Source organism: Struthio camelus, chromosome 6 (genome assembly GCF_040807025.1).
Source record: "Struthio camelus isolate bStrCam1 chromosome 6, bStrCam1.hap1, whole genome shotgun sequence".
Taxonomy (NCBI): domain Eukaryota; kingdom Metazoa; phylum Chordata; class Aves; order Struthioniformes; family Struthionidae; genus Struthio; species Struthio camelus.
The window spans coordinates 18,913,694-18,932,570 of NC_090947.1; the positions used below are offsets into that span (position 1 = coordinate 18,913,694).

At 43.0% G+C, this 18,877-nt stretch overlaps 1 protein-coding gene across 2 annotated transcripts in view; it reads right to left on the reverse strand.

Moving 5' to 3' along the window:
- UBE2E3 (ubiquitin conjugating enzyme E2 E3) overlaps positions 1-11,635 on the reverse strand; it is a 59,827-nt gene extending 48,192 nt beyond the window's left edge. The window contains exons 1-3 of one of the 2 annotated variants that reach the window (XM_068948390.1): positions 11,382-11,635; positions 9,934-10,136; positions 7,713-7,763 (exon numbers count right to left, since the gene is read on the reverse strand). In XM_068948390.1, coding sequence (XP_068804491.1) covers positions 7,713-7,763; positions 9,934-10,127 — 245 coding nt within the window. In that variant the 5' untranslated portion in view covers positions 10,128-10,136; positions 11,382-11,635. Of the gene's footprint in view, positions 1-7,712; positions 7,764-9,933; positions 10,137-10,528; positions 10,592-11,381 lie in introns of those variants that run through there. The other variant, XM_068948389.1, reaches the window with a different exon arrangement.
- Between the last annotated feature and the right edge of the window lie 7,242 nt (positions 11,636-18,877).

The following is an 18,877-nucleotide window of genomic DNA, read 5'->3' on the forward strand; positions in this document are numbered from 1 at the left end:
AGAATCTCCATGCATTTTTTTATATGAAGTAGCCAACTTTCTTTCAATGAAGAGTTTAACGTAGTTTTAACTGTTTCTCTTAGTTGTGCTTTGTTAATTTGGGTTAAAATTAAGTGTCCTGAGGCTGTAAAAGTAAAGATCAAATCAAAGAAAGGTAGCTGATGTACTCGGGCAAATCAGTCTGATGGAGAAGTGTTCAGGGTGCTGGGACGTTGCCCTACACACTGTTTGTTACAGAAAAAATGTGACAGATTGCCAATGTTGACCAGTTGTTCTACAGTTTGGCTGTAGAAAGAAATATATACATGGTGTATTTCAATCAGTATTGTCATAGTCTGAAGGGGCTTTGTACAAATGGATATTTGAAATGTAAATTTTCTTCTAGATCTAAGAACAAATTACTCTAAGTTCTTAGAAATTTCTGCACAACAATGTTTAAAGCATTGTTTAAGCAGGGTGGTCCTACTTGGACTCTTTCTAGTGTTTCTAAACAGAATTTGGACACAGTGAGTTTTCTGCCAGTTTTCTAACACTGGTAGTTGAGTGACATGTGTTTGAACTATTTAAACAACCCGGAGTAGATACAGGCTGTGAATCTCTCTTCAGTTTTGACAGTAATACTAATGAAGACTGGTGAAAGCTTTTATAAGGTCTTTTGACTAAAACACAGATGTATTTAAGAGCATGTATGAGAGCACTGTGGACCCTTCTTATGCAAGGGCCTAAATTACAAACCTGTAGGCATGAGAACTTACTCCAGTGAATAGATATGTTGACTTGTGTTACATAACCTTGTCTTCATTATACCAGAGATACCTACTTGTATGAGAAAATTCACTGTGTGGGGGTTGGTTTAGAAACTTTGGTATATAGCTTGCAAGATATTGATACTAGCACAGAAAGAAAGCTTAAGGCTTTTAAGTTAGTAGATCTGTCACCTACGCCCTACGGGGAAAAAAAAATTTAAATAGTCTTACAATTCAACATATCTAGGAGTTGCACAGTTTTCTACTCTTGCATTTGTTTTTAATAAAAGCTTATTTAATAACTAGCTATACTTAACACTTTTAGGTCTTGCTGAAATGCCTTTGTAAATTTGTTTCATCCGTACTCCTTAAGCACTTTTGCTGACTACTCGCAAATAAGGTAACGGGTGCTCTATGTGTATGAAGACGGCAAAAACAGGCTGTTACTTCAGATAGACAAAAATACCTGACTTCTGATTGCTGTACTGAACTATACTGCTTCTTGCTAGTTTGATCTAAACTGTGCTCCTTTTCTAGGAAAGACATAGCGAAGAACAGAAACTTGCTTGACAGAAATAGTGCTAGCTAAACTAAGTTTATCATCAGGTACAGATATCTTTACATCACTGCAAGCCATTGATTTATGTTCGGAGATTAACAGTGAAGGAACTGCTTCAGGAAGAACTGAAAGACTGTTCAGAGCTGGACAGAAATATAAAGTAATACGTGAATACTTAAAAAGCTAGCTTCAAATGTGATCTTATAGGATTTGTGAACCCTCTTAATTTGTACTTTAACTGCAAACTCTTGTAAAGGAAGTGTTTAAAAATGATTATGTGCATTTGTATTCTCTGAACCATTTTGCAAGCTCCAGATTTTTCTACGTTACATTCAGTGGTGAGCAAATGCTTGGGGGTAAGGCAGAATAAAAAACATAATGTAACTCCCAGAAGATACATTATCAAGTAGGGCTAGGGTGCTGTTTCTTAATGTTACTCATTCAACTTCAGCACAGGCATTTTTGCACATACTCTTATCTCTTACCTTGCTTAATCAGCTCCTTCTAGAGGGAACCATTTAATCACAATTGGGGTTTTCAGTGCAGAGGTGAAAAAAGGCTGTTGGTCTCTTGTTTTTATGAGACTAAGTATTGCTCAATATAAAGAGATTTACCCAGTAAGCAAATGAACAGAATAAATGCAAAACTGAGGGATGCTGTTACTCTAAAAACTCAGAAGCTTGAGTTGGGGGGGGGGAGGGAGGGAACTACATTTTAGGAAGATCAGTCACATGTCTGTGCTACTGTGCAGTGTTTGTGCTACTGTACAGGCACCTGGCATTTGACTGCATTCAAAATAGTCTTCCTCCTACAGATTTAAAAAGTAACCAAACTAATGCCTGGTTTTCTCAGAGCAGAGATGAGTTTAGTACATTTCAGAAACAAAGGAATGGATTGACTTATTAATATCCTGGTGTGTCTGGCAAAATGTTTTTTTGTGCACAATGCCTGCTCTGGGAGGGAGGAAAACCCAGCAGAGTTGATTTGAATCACCTATTTAAACCACACAAGCAAACTTCAGATGATACCTTCTCCCCCTGCCCTGGGGGAAGACTATGGAGTAATTGCATGAACCTGATGGGAATTGTTGCCTCCATGGCAGGACTGGAATGAATGGCAGCTGTGCAGTAACATCTTCAACAGGCACAACTGTTTGCAGAGTAAACACTTGCCCAGAACCTTACTACTGCAGATGGACTATGTTAACAGAAGGATTCCATCAGCTTATCTGTAGCACCTTTCTCAGAAAGGCAAGGCTGTGGAATGGTCCTTGAATCCAGAGCTACCTCTGCCTGTGGAAGAGGCTGTCCCTGCTCTGCCAGCACAACTCTTCACTGCTTCTTACATAACGTTACTGTACAGCTCAACTGAAAGCTTAAATGGCTGGCCTAGAATAACCTTCACAATATTGCTTTAAACATATGCAGCAATGCTTCCCCTGGGATAAGGTAATAACCTCCTCAAGTGAGACAAAAACATCTGGATTCATGGGTCCTTAACTAAGCCAGCAATGGCATTCCTCTACCAGGGGTTTACTAGGCATTTTGGCTTTGTGTCAAATACTCAACCACTGGGTAGGCTGGCAAAACTTTGCAGCATAGTATTGGCCCAAGATGCAGCAGGAATGAAAAGGACAAACAGTTCTTCAGAAACACAAAAATCCTGGCTAAAACAGAACACCCCGCCTGTATCTTGCTCCTATTGTGCACAGTACAAAATACAATGGAGTGGTATGTGTTTCATTTTTTTCCAAAATTAATATGGTTCAAAGCAACTCTGTGCATGAGACTCCATTTTTCAAGAAACAGGATAAACTATGCTCAAAAGGATGCAGTTATTAATACAGACATGCTATGCTCATACACATATTACTCTAATAGGCTAAACAGACTATATGAACATTTTCTTAAATGTGGTTTTTAAAATTTGGTTTTAAATTAGGTTAATTATGCATGCAATATAACTGAAAACAAGTGCAAAAGAGCTTACTTCAAGAAAGGTATAAGTAACGAAGCAATGGTAGCATGAATCAAAGAAAGCCTAACTAAGTTTAAATCTGCTCGTCACAACCTCAAAATAAGTAATTTAAAATGAACAACTCTTAAATTATCAGTCTACTTACAAGCCTGGGAAAGGATACAAATAGCAAAATCAACTGCTGCCTTTTGTAGTATTGCTCAGGAAATCACATTGGTAACTATTAGCATAAAGGCATGAAAATTAAACACAGATATTAATTTCTACTGAGAAAATCTTCCCAACAGAACTACTGGGTTCAGTCAGGTGCTCACTGGCTAGAGGATGAGACAGAAGGAGTCTTTGCAGTGGTCTAAGAATCTCTGTCTTGGTAAGAACTCACATTTCCTAGCAGCAGAAGGAAGAAAGTTACTTCTCTGACTGGGGGACTTTTTTTTTTTTTAAACTCACTTGCTTTCATATGTCTGATTTTTAACTTAAAAAAGATTAGAGACAACTGACCAAATAGAAGTTAAAATACTCAATTCCCACACTCGCAAGGGAAAAGTGCACTGCTTTAACTTGTCTCTTTTCAAACTGCCTGAACTAAGATCCCAGTGGATCCACTGATTTTGATATTTGCTCTCACTTCCTATGAAGCTTAAAACAAACTGGATTTGCTATAAATGGGGTTGTAAGCTATAAAAATAGGTTTGAATGGGTGTTTCTAAGTTCACTTAATATTGGGTTGAACTTCAAAAACATTCTTATGAAGATGAACAATTTTGGAATTCAAAGAAGAGGTAGGAGTGAGGAAAGATGACAAGGAATACATATTCCAACTACTGTGGACCAGCACAGCCAGGAGCAGCTAAAGGAAGCTGCTGTAAATCACCGTTCCTAGGAACGGCCCCATTTGTGCCAACCTGAAAAATCTAGGAAGTACGCGAGTGTCAGAGCCAGCTATGCCCTGGTCAACCCGAGCTGCAGCCTCTGAGTCGTGCAGGTCAGAGCAGCAGTCTCATATATAACCTTAACTATAGAGCAGTGACCTCTGCTCTAAACAGTTTTATGCCATGAACTGAAAATAGTTTTTCCAGATATGTCAAACCTATTTAAGAAAATCTCTGCAGCATGGATTTGCCATGCGTTATGTGAAAGATCCTTGCAAAATATTCAGAGAATGCATAACGGTGGGTTTTGGCATGTTTCCATACCTTGAAGCATGTATAAGCACTTGGCCATGGTTTGAAATTGAGCTGCCTAGCAGCAATAGGGCCAAACCTTTTTAGCTTTGCTTTAAACTATTAAAAGCACAAAAGAAATTAAATACAGCAGACTGCATCAAGTAGTATAGTTTTGAGTTAGGCCAGCAAAAGCAAGTAAATTCAGGATCAGATACCTATGTCCTTAGGTTTAACTGTCTGTCCTAGTGCTATGGTGCATGTTGCACAGTAAGTTGCTCATTTCAGGCTAATGTATTAGACAGGAGAGAATATGAAGACAAAGCAGTACTTAATTTCCTCCCTGTTATCTTTGGTGGCTTAAGACCAAATCTAATACTTTGTCTTCAATGCTCTATCTTCCTTGGGAATTGCACCAAATTCCACAGGAGTTTAGAGTGTGACTGTATGTTAGAGTAAAGCTATTAGCATTAAATATTTAACTTTTATACTTGGTACTCCCCAAGGATGCAATTTGTATTTGCACACTGACATGACAACATGATTTGTCTGCCAGGACGTTGTCCAGTCAACTGAAAAGAATCAGAAATGCAGGGCCAACATCTACTGTTGAGAAGCAGGCAAAAAAGTACTATTTAGACACTTCTAGTGTTTGTCATTCTGCTACACCAGTGCCTAAAACAGAACTTAATGTGCCATCCAGCCTTGTTCAGCACACCCAAGAACGGGAATCTCCCGGGGCCCTAGCATTTTTATAAAACAGATGTTATAGTAAATTTCCCACAGTCACATCTATTAACTGCTTGAAGAAGCCTCCTTCTCTCTTGCATATGAATTATGGTGCAACAGTTAGTGTCACTTTTAAGTAGCTAAATCAACTTTAGATCATTTTGACAGAATTGGATTAGGGAGCAACTCTACGTGCAGTTATACTGGCAGACGAGAAGTGGCACTACTGTGGCAGTAGCCATCAAAGTGTTTAACACAACAGAGGAGAGCTCAGTATAATCTTCAGTATTTTTGTTTAAAGGAACACTTACTATTTTGTATTTGCCTTTATCATATTAAAATCCTTGATTTTATCACTTATGTAACTGGATAACCAAAATGACTCACTGTCCAGGAAAATCATTTGCTAGTTGTATTCTGGCAAACCAGTCTAATCCTGCAGCATGTAGATTGCAAGTGACAAGGCTGTGTTCAAGAACTGGGGCGGGGGGAACTTGAAGAAATCTCTCTTGGAGAACTTATGACAGAGTTTATGAACATATGCCTAAGTCCTACAGACCTTTTCTTTTTAACCTTACAAAAAAGGTAAGCAGTAGTGTTCCGCACCTTGTTGCGTGAAGAGGCAATGAAGCCAAGATACGTCATATGTCTGCTCTCAGTTTGTTGCCTAATCTATGCTCCTGCAGCTTACAAGAAAGTGCATTACATGTCCTTTCCTTCAACTGCTCTGTATGCAACAGCTGCATTTACCTCCTGATACCAGAAAGGCCCCTTCTAAAAAAATGTAAATTCCAATGTAATGGTAATCCTTCAGGCAGTGAAACTCTGTTCAAACTGTTCATTCTGAAAACCTGTAACTGCTATTAAAGAAGCTGAGGTCTTGAAAATATTTTTGATTTTGCAGAAGGTAAAATTACATTCGTATATTTGATCTTGAGTGAAAGGGTTAAATTCCTCTTTAAAAATACTTCTGGCAACAGAAGCAAAGACTTCCTCATTGGCAAAAAATAATCTCTTCTCCTACACTCTGGAGAGAAACTCGAATTTTAGATGCATTGGTTGGGGGGGGGGGGGTTCATCATTCTCAACAGCACTCCTGGGCATCTGGTAGTACCAACTTGCAAGACAGGCTCTCTGCAACATTCTTTGTGCTGACACCAGAGAGGAGCATATTTTCCAAGTAGCTAAATATCGTGGTATTGGAGGGTGGGGGGGAAGGCTTCTCTTTCTAAAAGCCAAGCTGTAACTTACTGTACCCAAAACTGCTGCAATATTCCTTTTAGAAAGTACATAAGGCAAAGTGTTTATTTCCTTTCTCTCCTACCATGCCCCATTGGAGGGTCCAAACAAAGTGCAAGACAAACTGAAGAGCTATACCTTCAACACAGAACTGTATCCTGCTAATAAGATGACTTTTTAAGATAACATCTGCTCTCCCTGCAGAGTTTGCCCTACTGAAGAGGGGGAAGCACTGACCCTCCATGCAAACAGACTGCCGCAAGCAATCTACACTGCGGTCCTCAGGGTAAGACACCTTTACCACAGGTTCAATAGAACACAGCTCTGGTTTGTCCCTGCCTCTCTTTAAGTATAAAGAACTTGAATGCTACTGAATTAACAAGACACCTGTACCAAACCTTTTCAACTATTCACGCCAAACAACTCTAATAAAATCAGAAAGCATTTCCAGCATTTTTTTCACATGTGTACAATGCTGGCTGTACACGAGTTACTAAACTGAAGACACCTTGCAGTCAAAAATCTTACTGGAATGCAACAAACGAAAGCAACGTTATTTAAATGTTGTTTTACTGCAAATGTTAACAGTGGATGCTCACAGCTAATGAGAATTTTTACGCAACTTTTAAACAAAAGTTAAACATGTAAAACATTTAAATAAATTAGCTAGCTATGTTACTATTTAACTTTCTCATAGATCAAGTGCTCCCATTTCCTTCACTTTAAGTCTAAATCTCACAATCTTTCAAGCTTAAAACTTCAGTTTTTTTTTTTTTTTTTAAAGCGTCTCTCCATTTAGGAACTTCTTTAAAAATATCCCTTATCAAGAGACTACCAGAGCATTGAATGACAGGCATAAAACTCAAAGGTAATGCTTCCGCTTTTCTAACTATTAGACAACACACTAAGAAAAGATGTAAAATCACATGATTCTTTACCTAATTTCAGAATAAAGTAGTAACTCTAACACTCAAAAAGCCAGTTCAAACTGCAAACAGGCATTAAGTTGAAAGCTTCAGCATATGATGAAGTTGATATAATTAATATTTCACAAATGCAATGACCAGAAAATACATAGTAAAATTTCTTCAGTTTACGTTCATCACGAATGACTACACCTACAGCATGCAGATAAGATACTAAACTTCAGTTTTGAACGTTCCCTACACTTTCATTCTGCTGCATGCAATTTCTGTTTAATAGTCATCAGTTGTAAACACAAAAACGTTTCCCATTTGTTAGCCTGAGCACATTAAACTCCTACCACTGTCCACAATTTAAGAAGTTGTTGTTACATACCTGCAGTTAGGAGGAGGATCAAGGGTTATTTCAGCTAGCTCCTTCTGGATTCTGTTGGTGAAATGAGAACAGACACAAAGCATTTGAGATAGTCTATAGAATAAATCAGGGAATTACACTGCCCTCTACCACCATGCAGTTAAATGCAAGATTGGCTTTGCCTTCAGTAATGCTAACATGGCTGCTTCCTCTTTGTTCTCAGAGGCATAACCCAAATCCCACAGCAGAGAAACTTTGCAGCTTTTTTTCTGCTTAATACTGTAAATAAACAGCACGCTTACAACTGAGTTTGATAGGAATTTCCCACAAGTATACAGAAAAGTAACTATTTTTCATATCTGAACACTCCTTAGCAGAGAGATTTTCTTTTCAAGCTAATATGCAAATGAGGTGTGTGTGGGGGGGGAGAGGCTGTACAAGCATATTTAACAATGACTTTAAACCAGGGCTGCAGACCCGTGATTGCAGCTGAAGCAGCGAACTGTGCTGTAAGCAAATACGTTCTTTTGACAATGTTTTACCTGTTACTTTCCAGTAACATTTAAAAAGTAGATTTGCAGATCTGACAGGCTGCCTCGGTTACTGGAATAATCTCTCTGGATCAACTTTGCTCCTCTGTGCACCTTCTGCTGCCTTTCTTCCCTGAAGCTTATAATTTCGAAATAATCTGTGAGCTAGCTTTGCTCTCTATCCTGTAACAATCGTTCCTGAGCTGTTAAGGTCCGGAAGAGGAACACTGAAAACTTTTTGTCAATTTAATAGTTTGTTCAGATACAAGAGAGGTATAAAGTTAAAAGATGCATGGTAAATTCCTCTTTAAAATGTCAAATAAGATTTTTCTTCAAAAGAGGCCCATAAAAGCAAGACCGTTCTTTCCTTTAAATAGGAAGCATTAAAATATGAACTAATAGAAGCTGATCTGAAAGCCATTACACTAGTCATACTAAGTTCAATCAGACTACTCAGCTATTTGAGACTTATGGAATTAGACACACAACTAAGCAAAATGAAGGCAAGAGGGGAAAACTTAGTCTTGAGTTTCTACATGATGTATCGTGGGTTTTTCAAAAAAAGTAAGCAATAATAAATTACAAAATCTACACAGTGCTTCCAGAAATCTTCCTCCAGCCAGTCCTATTTCAAAGGTGTGTTTTTTTAAACGAGCACAGATGTCAAAGCCACCTACTAATGTTCTGCAGTAATATTAACGCATTTCAAGAAGTATTTATTCAACTTAAGTCCCAATGCAAAATTCTAAAACGTTCCTAAAAATTTGAACTGCAGTATTTGTGCTGAATAAGCAAAATTTGAAGCTGCTTAATAAAGAACTTGTATGCATTCTCATGGCTGATCTACAGCTCTTCTTGCTACAGGATAAACTCAGTATTTGTAAAGAAAAGGAACTGCGGAGAAAAGATTGGAAAGTTATGTTTCATCTCAAAAGACCACTGAAATCAAGGGATTTAAAGTTTGCTTGTTTCATAGAGCTGAACTTACAGAATAGGGTTAGCGTGCTTGTCTTGAGAGCTGGACTTCCAGAAATCTTATATGCAAATAAAAATGCACCAGATACAACCAAACAAGCTTTCTAAGGATTTTGGTGCTTAACAGTAGAGTCTACCTATAGAACTCCATGGTTTGAACCTGCAGATCCTAAGGCAAAAGATCCACTTAAATTTCTCCTGAACAAACTGCAGAAACTATTAGGTTAAGGCATGAAAGGCTGCACTGCATATTGACAAGAAAAGCTAGTCATATGGCCTGCAAAAGCCACTTTTTTTTCCTGACTTCTATAATTAAAGAGCATTTCCTGTCACTAGTCTACAGGCTACTAGTGTACACCAGGACACTGCCCTATAGCAGTAAGGGTGAGAAAACTAGCTCTGTGAAAGAGATACCTGGAGCTCACGCACATACTCTCTTGCACATTTTCACAAAGACAAAAAAAGCCAAAAAAAAACCTCCTACCACCCAGCCAGAAAGTTACCAAATTCTTAAGCAACTCTTCAGAAGAAATATGACAAGTTTGTCTGATTACTACCTCAATAAGACCTAGATTAATATTGCCTGACAGACTCCTGTATTTAAAATCTTCACTCTTTTACTTTACTTTCTCATATAGCTTTACAAGAATCCATCTGCCCTGAAAAGTGCAACTGCAAATAGTGAAACTCAAAACACCGTGCAAAAATACTACAGAATATTTTACTATCACTTTTACCTTTTAGCACTAGTAGATAGTTTAGCAGTAGTTTTGCTGGATAATTTGGTGTTCTTCTTCTGCTGGGTTGCAGAAGGTTTTCTTTCCTCTTGCTCTTCAGGTTCAGGTGCTGGTGGATCCCTCTGATCGGCATCTGAACTACCACTGCTGGTACTTGGACTCTCATCATCTGACCTCTGCCTATCACTGGACATCGTGGGGAACTTTTAGGGGGAAGGAGAAGAAAAGAGGCAGAGTTAATGTAAGAGTCAGGACTGTCTCTTGCCATTCCCCGAGTTCTAAAGAGCACTTTCAACTTGATGACAACTCTATTTCACTGAGAAATTAGCCAAAACGCGCCTCTTTGTCTCATCCTCAGCAAGGGCTGTAGTTTGACAGCTACGAAGCAATATTTACACTTCTGAAAATACAGATATTTCCAATTTTTGAACCCACTCACATTTTTTTCATACTTTAAACAATATGCCAATTGTCGACTTTGTTCTAAGCCATGAGACAGATTTAGCAGGGTACTTAGGCAAGGAACATTAATAACTTATGACACATTGTAAATAACAGACCTCACTGAAAATGTTTTTTAAAAAGTCACTAATACCCTGTAAATATTTACACTGGAGCAGAGCATTTTATTGGGTCCAAACAGCCAGATCCCCCCCCTCTCCCGGAGAAAATATATTGCCAGTAACACTCGGGTGGATTTCAGACTGAAATAGACACTTGCTCCGTCCCTGGGCGTTTAAAGGGCTGGGCGGCGGGGGAGGGGGGGGGTTTGTTTGTTTGTTTTTTTTAACCAAGACGCATTTAAATCGACTCGGAGAGCAGCGGCGTCGGTTATTTACAGGGCCAGCAGCACCGACTGCATCTGGCCGCCGCGGAGCTGCTGGGGGCGGGGGGGGGGAGGGGGGGAAGCGTAATTCAAACTGCCCCTTCCGCGAGGCTCCGCCACCGGCTCTCGCTCCGTTTCCACCGCGCAGACCGACATTTTTTAGCCAAAAGGCGGCGGCGGCGGCGGCGGCGGCGGGGGGGGGGGGGGGGGAGGGGGGCTGCCCCCGGAGGCCGGGGGGGCCGAGGAGGAGCGCGGCGCTGCCGCCGCCGCCGGCGCGGGGAGCTGCGGCGGGGCTGGAGGCGGCGGGGCTGGAGGGAGGAGGGAGGGAGGGAGGGAGGCAGCCGCCCGGCCGCGCTTTGTGGGGAGAGCCCGGCTCGGCGGCGGCTGGGGCGGCCCCGCAGCGCCCCGCACCGCGCCGCGCGTGGGCACCGAGCGAGGCGTGAACTCAGGCCGGCCGCGCCGCGCCGCGCCGCCCCGGCCGCCGCCAGGCAGCGGGCGCTGGGAACAAGAACAAAGCTCCTCTACCAGCTCCCCCCCCCGCTCCCCGCCGCCTCCTCCCCGCCTCCCCCCACCGAGCTCGCCCAGCCGCCTGCTGCAGCCACCTCACCCGCCGCTCCTTTACCTTCGCCGGCGTCCTGTCCCGCTGCTGGGTCGGAGGGGCGGGATGGCGGGGGGCAGGGCCGGGCCCGCGGCGCCCGAGGAGCGGACGGAGGCGGCCGGGGGGCTATAAAGCGGCGGCGGAGGCTCTGTGGCCGGGCAGTGTGGAACATTGAGAGCCGGAGCAGGGGGGAGACGGGGGGAGGTGCAGTGCGGCCGCGGGGCCGGCGGGTGGCGCTGGCGGGCCCCGCTCTGCGGCGCGGGCTCCCGCGGCGGGCCGGGGCGGGCGGGCGCGCGCCTGCCGCGGGCGGGGGGGGGGGGGGGCGCCGGCGGGCTCCTGCTGCCGCCGCCGCCGCCGCCCCCTGGTGCCGCCGCCGCGCCCGCGCTCGCCGCCGCGCCGTCAGCAAAGTTCTCCGAGCGAGCGGGGGAGGGGCGCGGGGGGCGCTCGCTCCCGCCTCTCGGCTGCCGGAGCGCGCCCCCCTCTGGGCTGGGGTGCGCGCAGGCGCTCTCCCGGCGTGGCCGAGGGCGCGCGTGCTGCGGGCCGGGCAAGGACAAAGCGTCGGCGCGGGGCAGCCGCCGCGCGGGCAGCGCCCGGCCCGGCCAACGGCCGCGGGCGGGGCCGCCCGGGGCGCGCCCCCAGCTGGGGCAGCGCCTCCCGCCGCGCTCCCGCCCGCCCCCCGCCCCGTGTCTGTGGGCTGGGTGCCACCAGCGTCCCGCGGGGCCCTCGACGGCCCCGGGCTGCGCCGCGTGGCGGGCCGAGCCCTCCCGCGGGCCCATCGGCGGCCCCCGGCTGCGCCGCGTGGCGCCCCTCTGGCCCGGAGCGGGGTGCGCGGGCCGAGCCCTCGACGGCCCCCGGCCGCCTCGACGGCCCCCGGCCGCCCCGCCGGCCCTCGCTCCTCACGTCCGGCGTCGGGCCGCGCCGGGCTGCCACACGCCGGCCACGGGCTCGGGAGCGGGTTCAGCAGTGCCGGAAACGAGCGGTTGGCCGCCCTGCCCTGACTTCCCTCCGCTTTTCCCCTTCTAAAAATCTCGACTCCTTAGCGCGTCTCGGGACGAAAAGCTCCCATTTGGCGTGTTGAGTCTGTAGGAGCCAGGACTCGTTTCGCCCTGAGGTCCGGTGCGCCGAGCGGGCCTTCGACCTCGAAGACAGCGCTGGCCCTGAGGCGCGCCGATGCGGCGGCTTGAGGAGGCCAAGTACACCAGGAGCTCCTGTGTCACGGACAAAGCGGTGGATCCCTACAGCAGCAGGGGTGGTACTATACAGCCGGGCTGCTTGTAGTGAGGGTGTTCGGCCTTACAGGCGGTGTTTTGAATTGTTCCATAAACAGCCCGAGTGCCAAATTCTGAATTTTTTTGGAAAAGGAAAGAGGATAATAGATAGCAATTGCAGTAGGTGTCAGTGGGAAGATCATTTCACAAGGGAGATAGTACAGGGTGGAGATTTAATTTCTCTTCTGGCCTGTCATGGATGTGCTGTTCTGGGGTGTACAGGAACAGCTATCCACACTAAACCTTTAGAGTACTCGGTGTGGTAAAAGCAAGCCAAGAATTGAAATAATATGAATATTCCGAACTTACCAAAGTGTCTGATCATCCTGATAATAAGATCTACTTGTACGTGTAAAACGCTATTTGTGAACACTAGACAAGGTTGTGTATAACCAACTTCGGCCGAGAAGGAATTAACAATTACTGTAAATGTTTGTACGAAGACAAAAGGCAGCAATCGACGTGAAATCTCTGGTGAACATTGCTGTCCAACGCAAGGGCTTTCACCTCAATGGCTTTTACCTCAAGGGCTTTCATTATCAACAGCCTAATGACTTAAAACTACTGTATTTTCTTAGGTTTAGTAGGATCAAGGGGTCAGAGAGTGTATACTGTGCTCTAGAGGGAATAAACAGTCGGTGTGTCAGGGATGACAGTTTTCTGGGTAGCTGAAGTTAACTCAGTTGAAAAGTATGCTAAAGATTTGGTGAGAGAGTTGAATGATGTGATGTGGAGAAATACTGGAGGTTTGTTTGTTAAAGTAGGCTAGAGAGAATTCCCAGATCACCACTACAGGCAATTTGCCCCTGAGGTATGCTGTAGAAAATTCCTAGCATAAACAGTATCTGGCATGATGAGCAATCTGGGCATAATTAGTAAAAGAGAAGCGTGGCAATATCAAAAACCTATCAGTCAGCACTGGGAGCTTTTTTTTTTGCTAGTCTGTTGAAGATGCTTAAGATGAGACTTGCTGGAGCTTTGAAAGTGTAAGTTTTCGGTTTTTTATTTTATTTCAGGTGAAGATTAGCACAGGCATCCAAAAAAAATGATTAGCAGGGTATGCGTCTGCAGAGTGAATGCAAGTAGACTGGTCAAGGGTTGCTCGCCACATCAGCTACTACGTGTTGGTTTCTGTGTGGCTTTTAGGATACAAAATAAAAATAAAGCCCATTTAACAGAGATTAATTGAAAAGCCGATGTAGATTATTTTTTCCCAGCCTGTTGTACTTTATTAAAACAGATTTACTAAAGCAACTTGTGGATATAAGAGATGTTCATTTGAAGATGTTCATTGAAGATGTTCATTAATTTGACATCAAGTCTCAAAGGATGACACTTTTCTTTTGTGAGGCTGTATTTTCCTTAGGTATGTTTGTTCTGTTGTCAACTGTATTAAAAGTAGTATATTGAGAGATATGGTATATTTTGAACTAAGGGGAGAAAGTGCTGATTTTAATAGCCATACTTTTAAAGCCACATATCCCAATCTTTGTGACTTTTCATATCGCTTGTGATTTTTCATCAGTGTAATTTTAACTGATGTACCTATCATGAATGCTCTTCTGCTGCCAATTTATTGGATCACTTGAACTGTGAAAATGCAGCCAGTATTGTGAAGTGCAGAGCCTTCTTAACGATCATTTAGACTGGTCCAAGCAGTTCTGGGCACTCAGGAGTGGGTGAGGCCTGCGTTTTTTCCCCAATCAGTGGCCTCTGTTTTTATCACAGGCCCTCCTCTCAAAAGCTGTTTGTGTTTTTTTCAGAAGCCACATGTCGCTTTGGGTATATCTCCGTCTCTATTTTGTCAGAGCACAGGTATGAAGGTACTGTCAATATATGGAGGCTTAACAACTGCTTTGGGCTGCACAGACATCTGATAATATTTTTCTAGGTTTAGGAATTCACAGTTCAGTCTCCTCCATCTGACATGAAATGCTGTGATAACGAACAACTCAATGCATGGCAGCAGAACTAGAGAAAAAGGCACTTTCTGCCTCTCTCAAGGAGACTGAGAGAGATGGAAAAATCATTGCTTGATCTCCTTGCCCCTAACATTTTAAGGGTATATAGATGGTAAAATAAGGCCAGCGTGCATTTTTCATGATTAGGAGCAGCTCAGTTGAAAATACTACTTAAATGTTTACAGTCATATACTACATCTTCTTTATCACAAAGTCATTGTTTCCTGACAGTAAATATATCTACCTAGCAATGCATCTTTCTGTCCTATGTGTGTTTCCATACCAGGCTGTGTCTTTTAAAGCACCTGTTGGAATTCTACTAGTGGTACAGCTAGAGATGCACAAACTGCAGAGTCAGGAAATGAAGGAAGTATTGTTTTAAGATAGATGTGATGTGATAAAATTGAGATTGTGCTTTTATTATTATTTCGTGTCTAGCAACTAGTGGCCCTTGTGAGGTAGACCCCATACAGATATCCAGTGAGTCTTTTCCCCAGATAATTGACAATGTAAGCAGAGAAACCTAGAAAAATATATTAGGCAAAAACCTTGGGCCAGGAAGAGAAAGAGAGAGTTACACAGGGGAGTGCAGGAAGCCTCTTACAGAGCCAGTAATTACAGCTCATCCTCTTGTGCCTTAAACTTAAAATCACTCTCATAAATAGAATTATTTTTACATTGTGATGCTATAGGTTTGTTTGGATTTATGAGTGAAAAATAACCCCTGAAATAACAGTGTTCTTACTATTTTTCTGTTAATTTGTATCCTCTAGAATTTACAAGAAAATTAGAGGTAATTTTTTGTGCACAAACTGAGAAGTAAAGTAAGCATGGCAGTGGGAGGAACCAACTGTTAGGAAACCACCTCCCTATCTCTTTGTCAGCTGGTGTTTAGCCCATCTGTTGGTTTTTTATTGCCACCTTACAAATCCTGGCACAGGAATATGGTGGAGGAAGGATGAGGAGGGAGGGCGGGAAAGGAGATAAAGGCATGAGCCAGAACGCTGCTGTGCTTCAGTTGTTCGTATTCAGAGATCAACTTTTTAGGGATGGTTATAGCTCAGCCATAATCCTGAGACTGCCCTAAGGTAGACCGTCGTGTAGGCCTAGAATTTAGGACACTTAAAGGAGTTTTCAGGATAGCTTTACTTTCTTTGGATCCTTATGTGCTTGAATAAAGCCAGGAAGAAAACCATATTTTAACACAGGAATCAGCTGAACTGCAGTGTCTAAATCCATAGAAGAATAAAAGTGCGTTAGAGCACTACAGACATTAATCGTTCTTCATAATAATCCTATGAGATAGATACTGAGTTGTACTATATGGTATGTATTGCATTTGATAAACATTTTATACACGCTAAAAGATTAAATGGTCAGTTTGGTACTAGCTTTTGTTTGGCACATTAGCTTTAAACACCTGAAAACATATCAGGTAAATCCATGTTTTTGGAACACACCGTCATGTAAAAAAGGTTTTTATTTCAGTTTTCCCACGGAGTTCTTGTATTCTATTGTGTCAGTTCTCTCCTTGTGTGTGGATTATTGATGCAAGGAAGAAACATAATAGCCCCTCTGGTGATCCTATATTCCTATAGTCATTCATATGAATCCATTGTCTGTGCATGACAAATTGAGTATCAGTGCTTAAAACATACTTAAAACAATTTTTTTTTTGGTTGAAAGCAGACTTGTATTATCCAGCTTTTAACCTCTGTAATTATCATTTCACTCAGTGTGCTGTGAGAAAAAGTAGATAAACTAAAGAGAGAAGCTTCAGGTAGGATTGGTGTATCACTTGGACGATAGTAATTTACGCTTCCTAAGGGCTTTTCTCCCTTTACACGTAAACATCATTTCAGTGAATATTCATCTGCAAGCAATATCATGAAGAGAATTTCTGCTTTATTTCATGAAATTTTAATGGAAAAAAGATGGCCTTGATGTATTTTAGTTGGTAGTTTTGGCTTATTTTAACACAAACTGGATTTGTAGTGCAGAATCATGAATGTTGGACTATGGGAGAGCATAATGCAAATACTGGCAGACTTTTTTACCTGTAGCAAAGTATGTGAATGATAGCTCTATAACCAACTTCATGAACTCCAGAAAACTATTTTTCAGTGTATATTCAACAGTATAGTGTGTCAACCATAAGCTAGAGAGAACCTGACTCTACAAATATAGCCCTATCAGACCAGCGTTCTCAAAAAACTTACAGTGTGAGAGTGTTAAAGACCCTGTGCCCCTTTTCAGCACAAAGGACATAGTAAAATAAAAGTTATAATTCTCAGTGCGTGATATTCTGCCGTGAACCTTGTAGCTGTTACAGCAAATAATGTTGAAGGTCTATTAAATTTCTCATTTCCCTATTACAAATAGAGATACTCCACTTTAAGCTGTCTCATATTAAATGATCTGTAGGTATACACATAAGCGTATGTACTGGTACTAGCTACAGACTGCTTAGATTGGAAACCTTTGGCTCCAAAAGACCAGCTTCTGCTGTTTGAGTGAAAGGAGAAAGTTAATAGGCTAGTAGTAATCGAGCTAATATCCTCTTTCATGCCAGCCACAAGAAGGCAAGATAATTACAAAGTCACACTCACTTGACCAAGTTGAGGTCAGAAGGAAACATGCACATGGGGCAGGGCATTATTCATAAGCTCATTGATGTTTTTTAAACAAAAAGATTAAAAAGTACGTGACTAAATTGGTCCATCCTGTGGAGTCATGAAAAAAATGGATCCTGGATGGTCCTTACTGCTTCAGTCTGGCTAACATATTTCTCTGAGATTAGGTGCAAAAAGATTACTTTCAGCACCTTTAGGGCTGGCAACAGTTGGTACAAACAGCTTTGTCTGGTTTACCTGATCAGCAGTTCAACACATTTACCCCCCAACAGGTTCTCCAGATCCTGATTTCTAACTTCCCATCAGAGGAGCGAACCAGTCAGCGTCTTAAAAAATCTAACAAATCCCTGAGAACAGTCACAGCCTTTTCTGATGAGTTGCAACGTGTCACATTTACCTGCCTGGAAAGCCTATGATCTTCTGAATGCACCCTAATAGTAGGGTAAGTTCCATACATATTTCCCGTTATCATGTCTGCACTGGATAGAAGGTCAGCTGGGCTGATTGCCTATTCTGCGATAAAGAAAAAGTATCTTTTTTAGAGTATAAAGATTGGGATTACCAAAGACTCCAGTGAAATAGCCTTGTGACATCTTACTTTTTGACTAAGAATATTACCATCTGCCATTTTCCACCCCCTTCCTGCTGTAGGAGCCCTAACCTCCCACAAAGGGACAGGAAGGACAGGTCCGAGCAGTATCGTGATAAATCAGCACTGCAAATCGGGCATAGGTGGTCTACCACAACCTGGACTCCTGAGCTCATTGGACAGTCTCTGCAATAGGAAAAGCTGTCACAACTCACAGCTGTCCTTCTTGTGCCCCTCCCAGTGGAAGCTTTTCCTATAGCAGCCATGGCAGGAGGAAACATGAGCCAGGAATGAATTTCCTTGTGGTGATGATGGGGCTGAGAATGGGGGATAGCACTGGCCGAAGAGCTTCCACGTATTTGTTTCTGTCACCTCCACTGCTGGAGCGGTCAAATCCAAGGAGGGAGCCTGAGGTGGTACTGTCTTAAATAACTGTAGCTAAAACCGTCAGATGTGCTTAAGTTGGAGCTTAGAGATACACTGGAAAAACTCAAGGATCAGAATAGATTGAATCCTGCAGGGTGGAAGAGGGTTTAAGTTTGTCATTGAATACGTTGAAAGGTTACTCTGAAGTCTGTGAGTGGCAAAACGGTGCAGACTGAAATGAGCTGGTTTTAGTGGCATGTTCATTCTTTATCACCCCCATCTGTGTGTTGCCAAGATGTGACTATCTTCAAATAGCTCCTTTAGTATCATCAGCTAGAAATCTTTGTTCAGGAAAGGAGTTGTGATTAGCAGTTGTGAGGTCAGTCTGATTTTTCTGTTGCCCGATGGTTTCAACAGCAAACTCTGGTTTCACCTTTCGATTCTTTTTATGATGAGCCAATCTATTTTACACTTACCCTGAGCAAAGTACTGCTTCCAAGTGAGAACTGACCCGGGCTCCCTCTGGTCTGATGACTCCTAGGCTGTCCATGTAGCAGCTGGTAAATGAGTTTCCTTCCCAGCCAGCTCCATGCAGTGTCTCCACTGCACTCTCCAAAACAATGAGACGTCAAGGGTGTTCACCATGCCTCTGCAGAGCACAGCTACACTGCGAAGTGTACTTGTCCCTCAGGCTGTTTTTGTC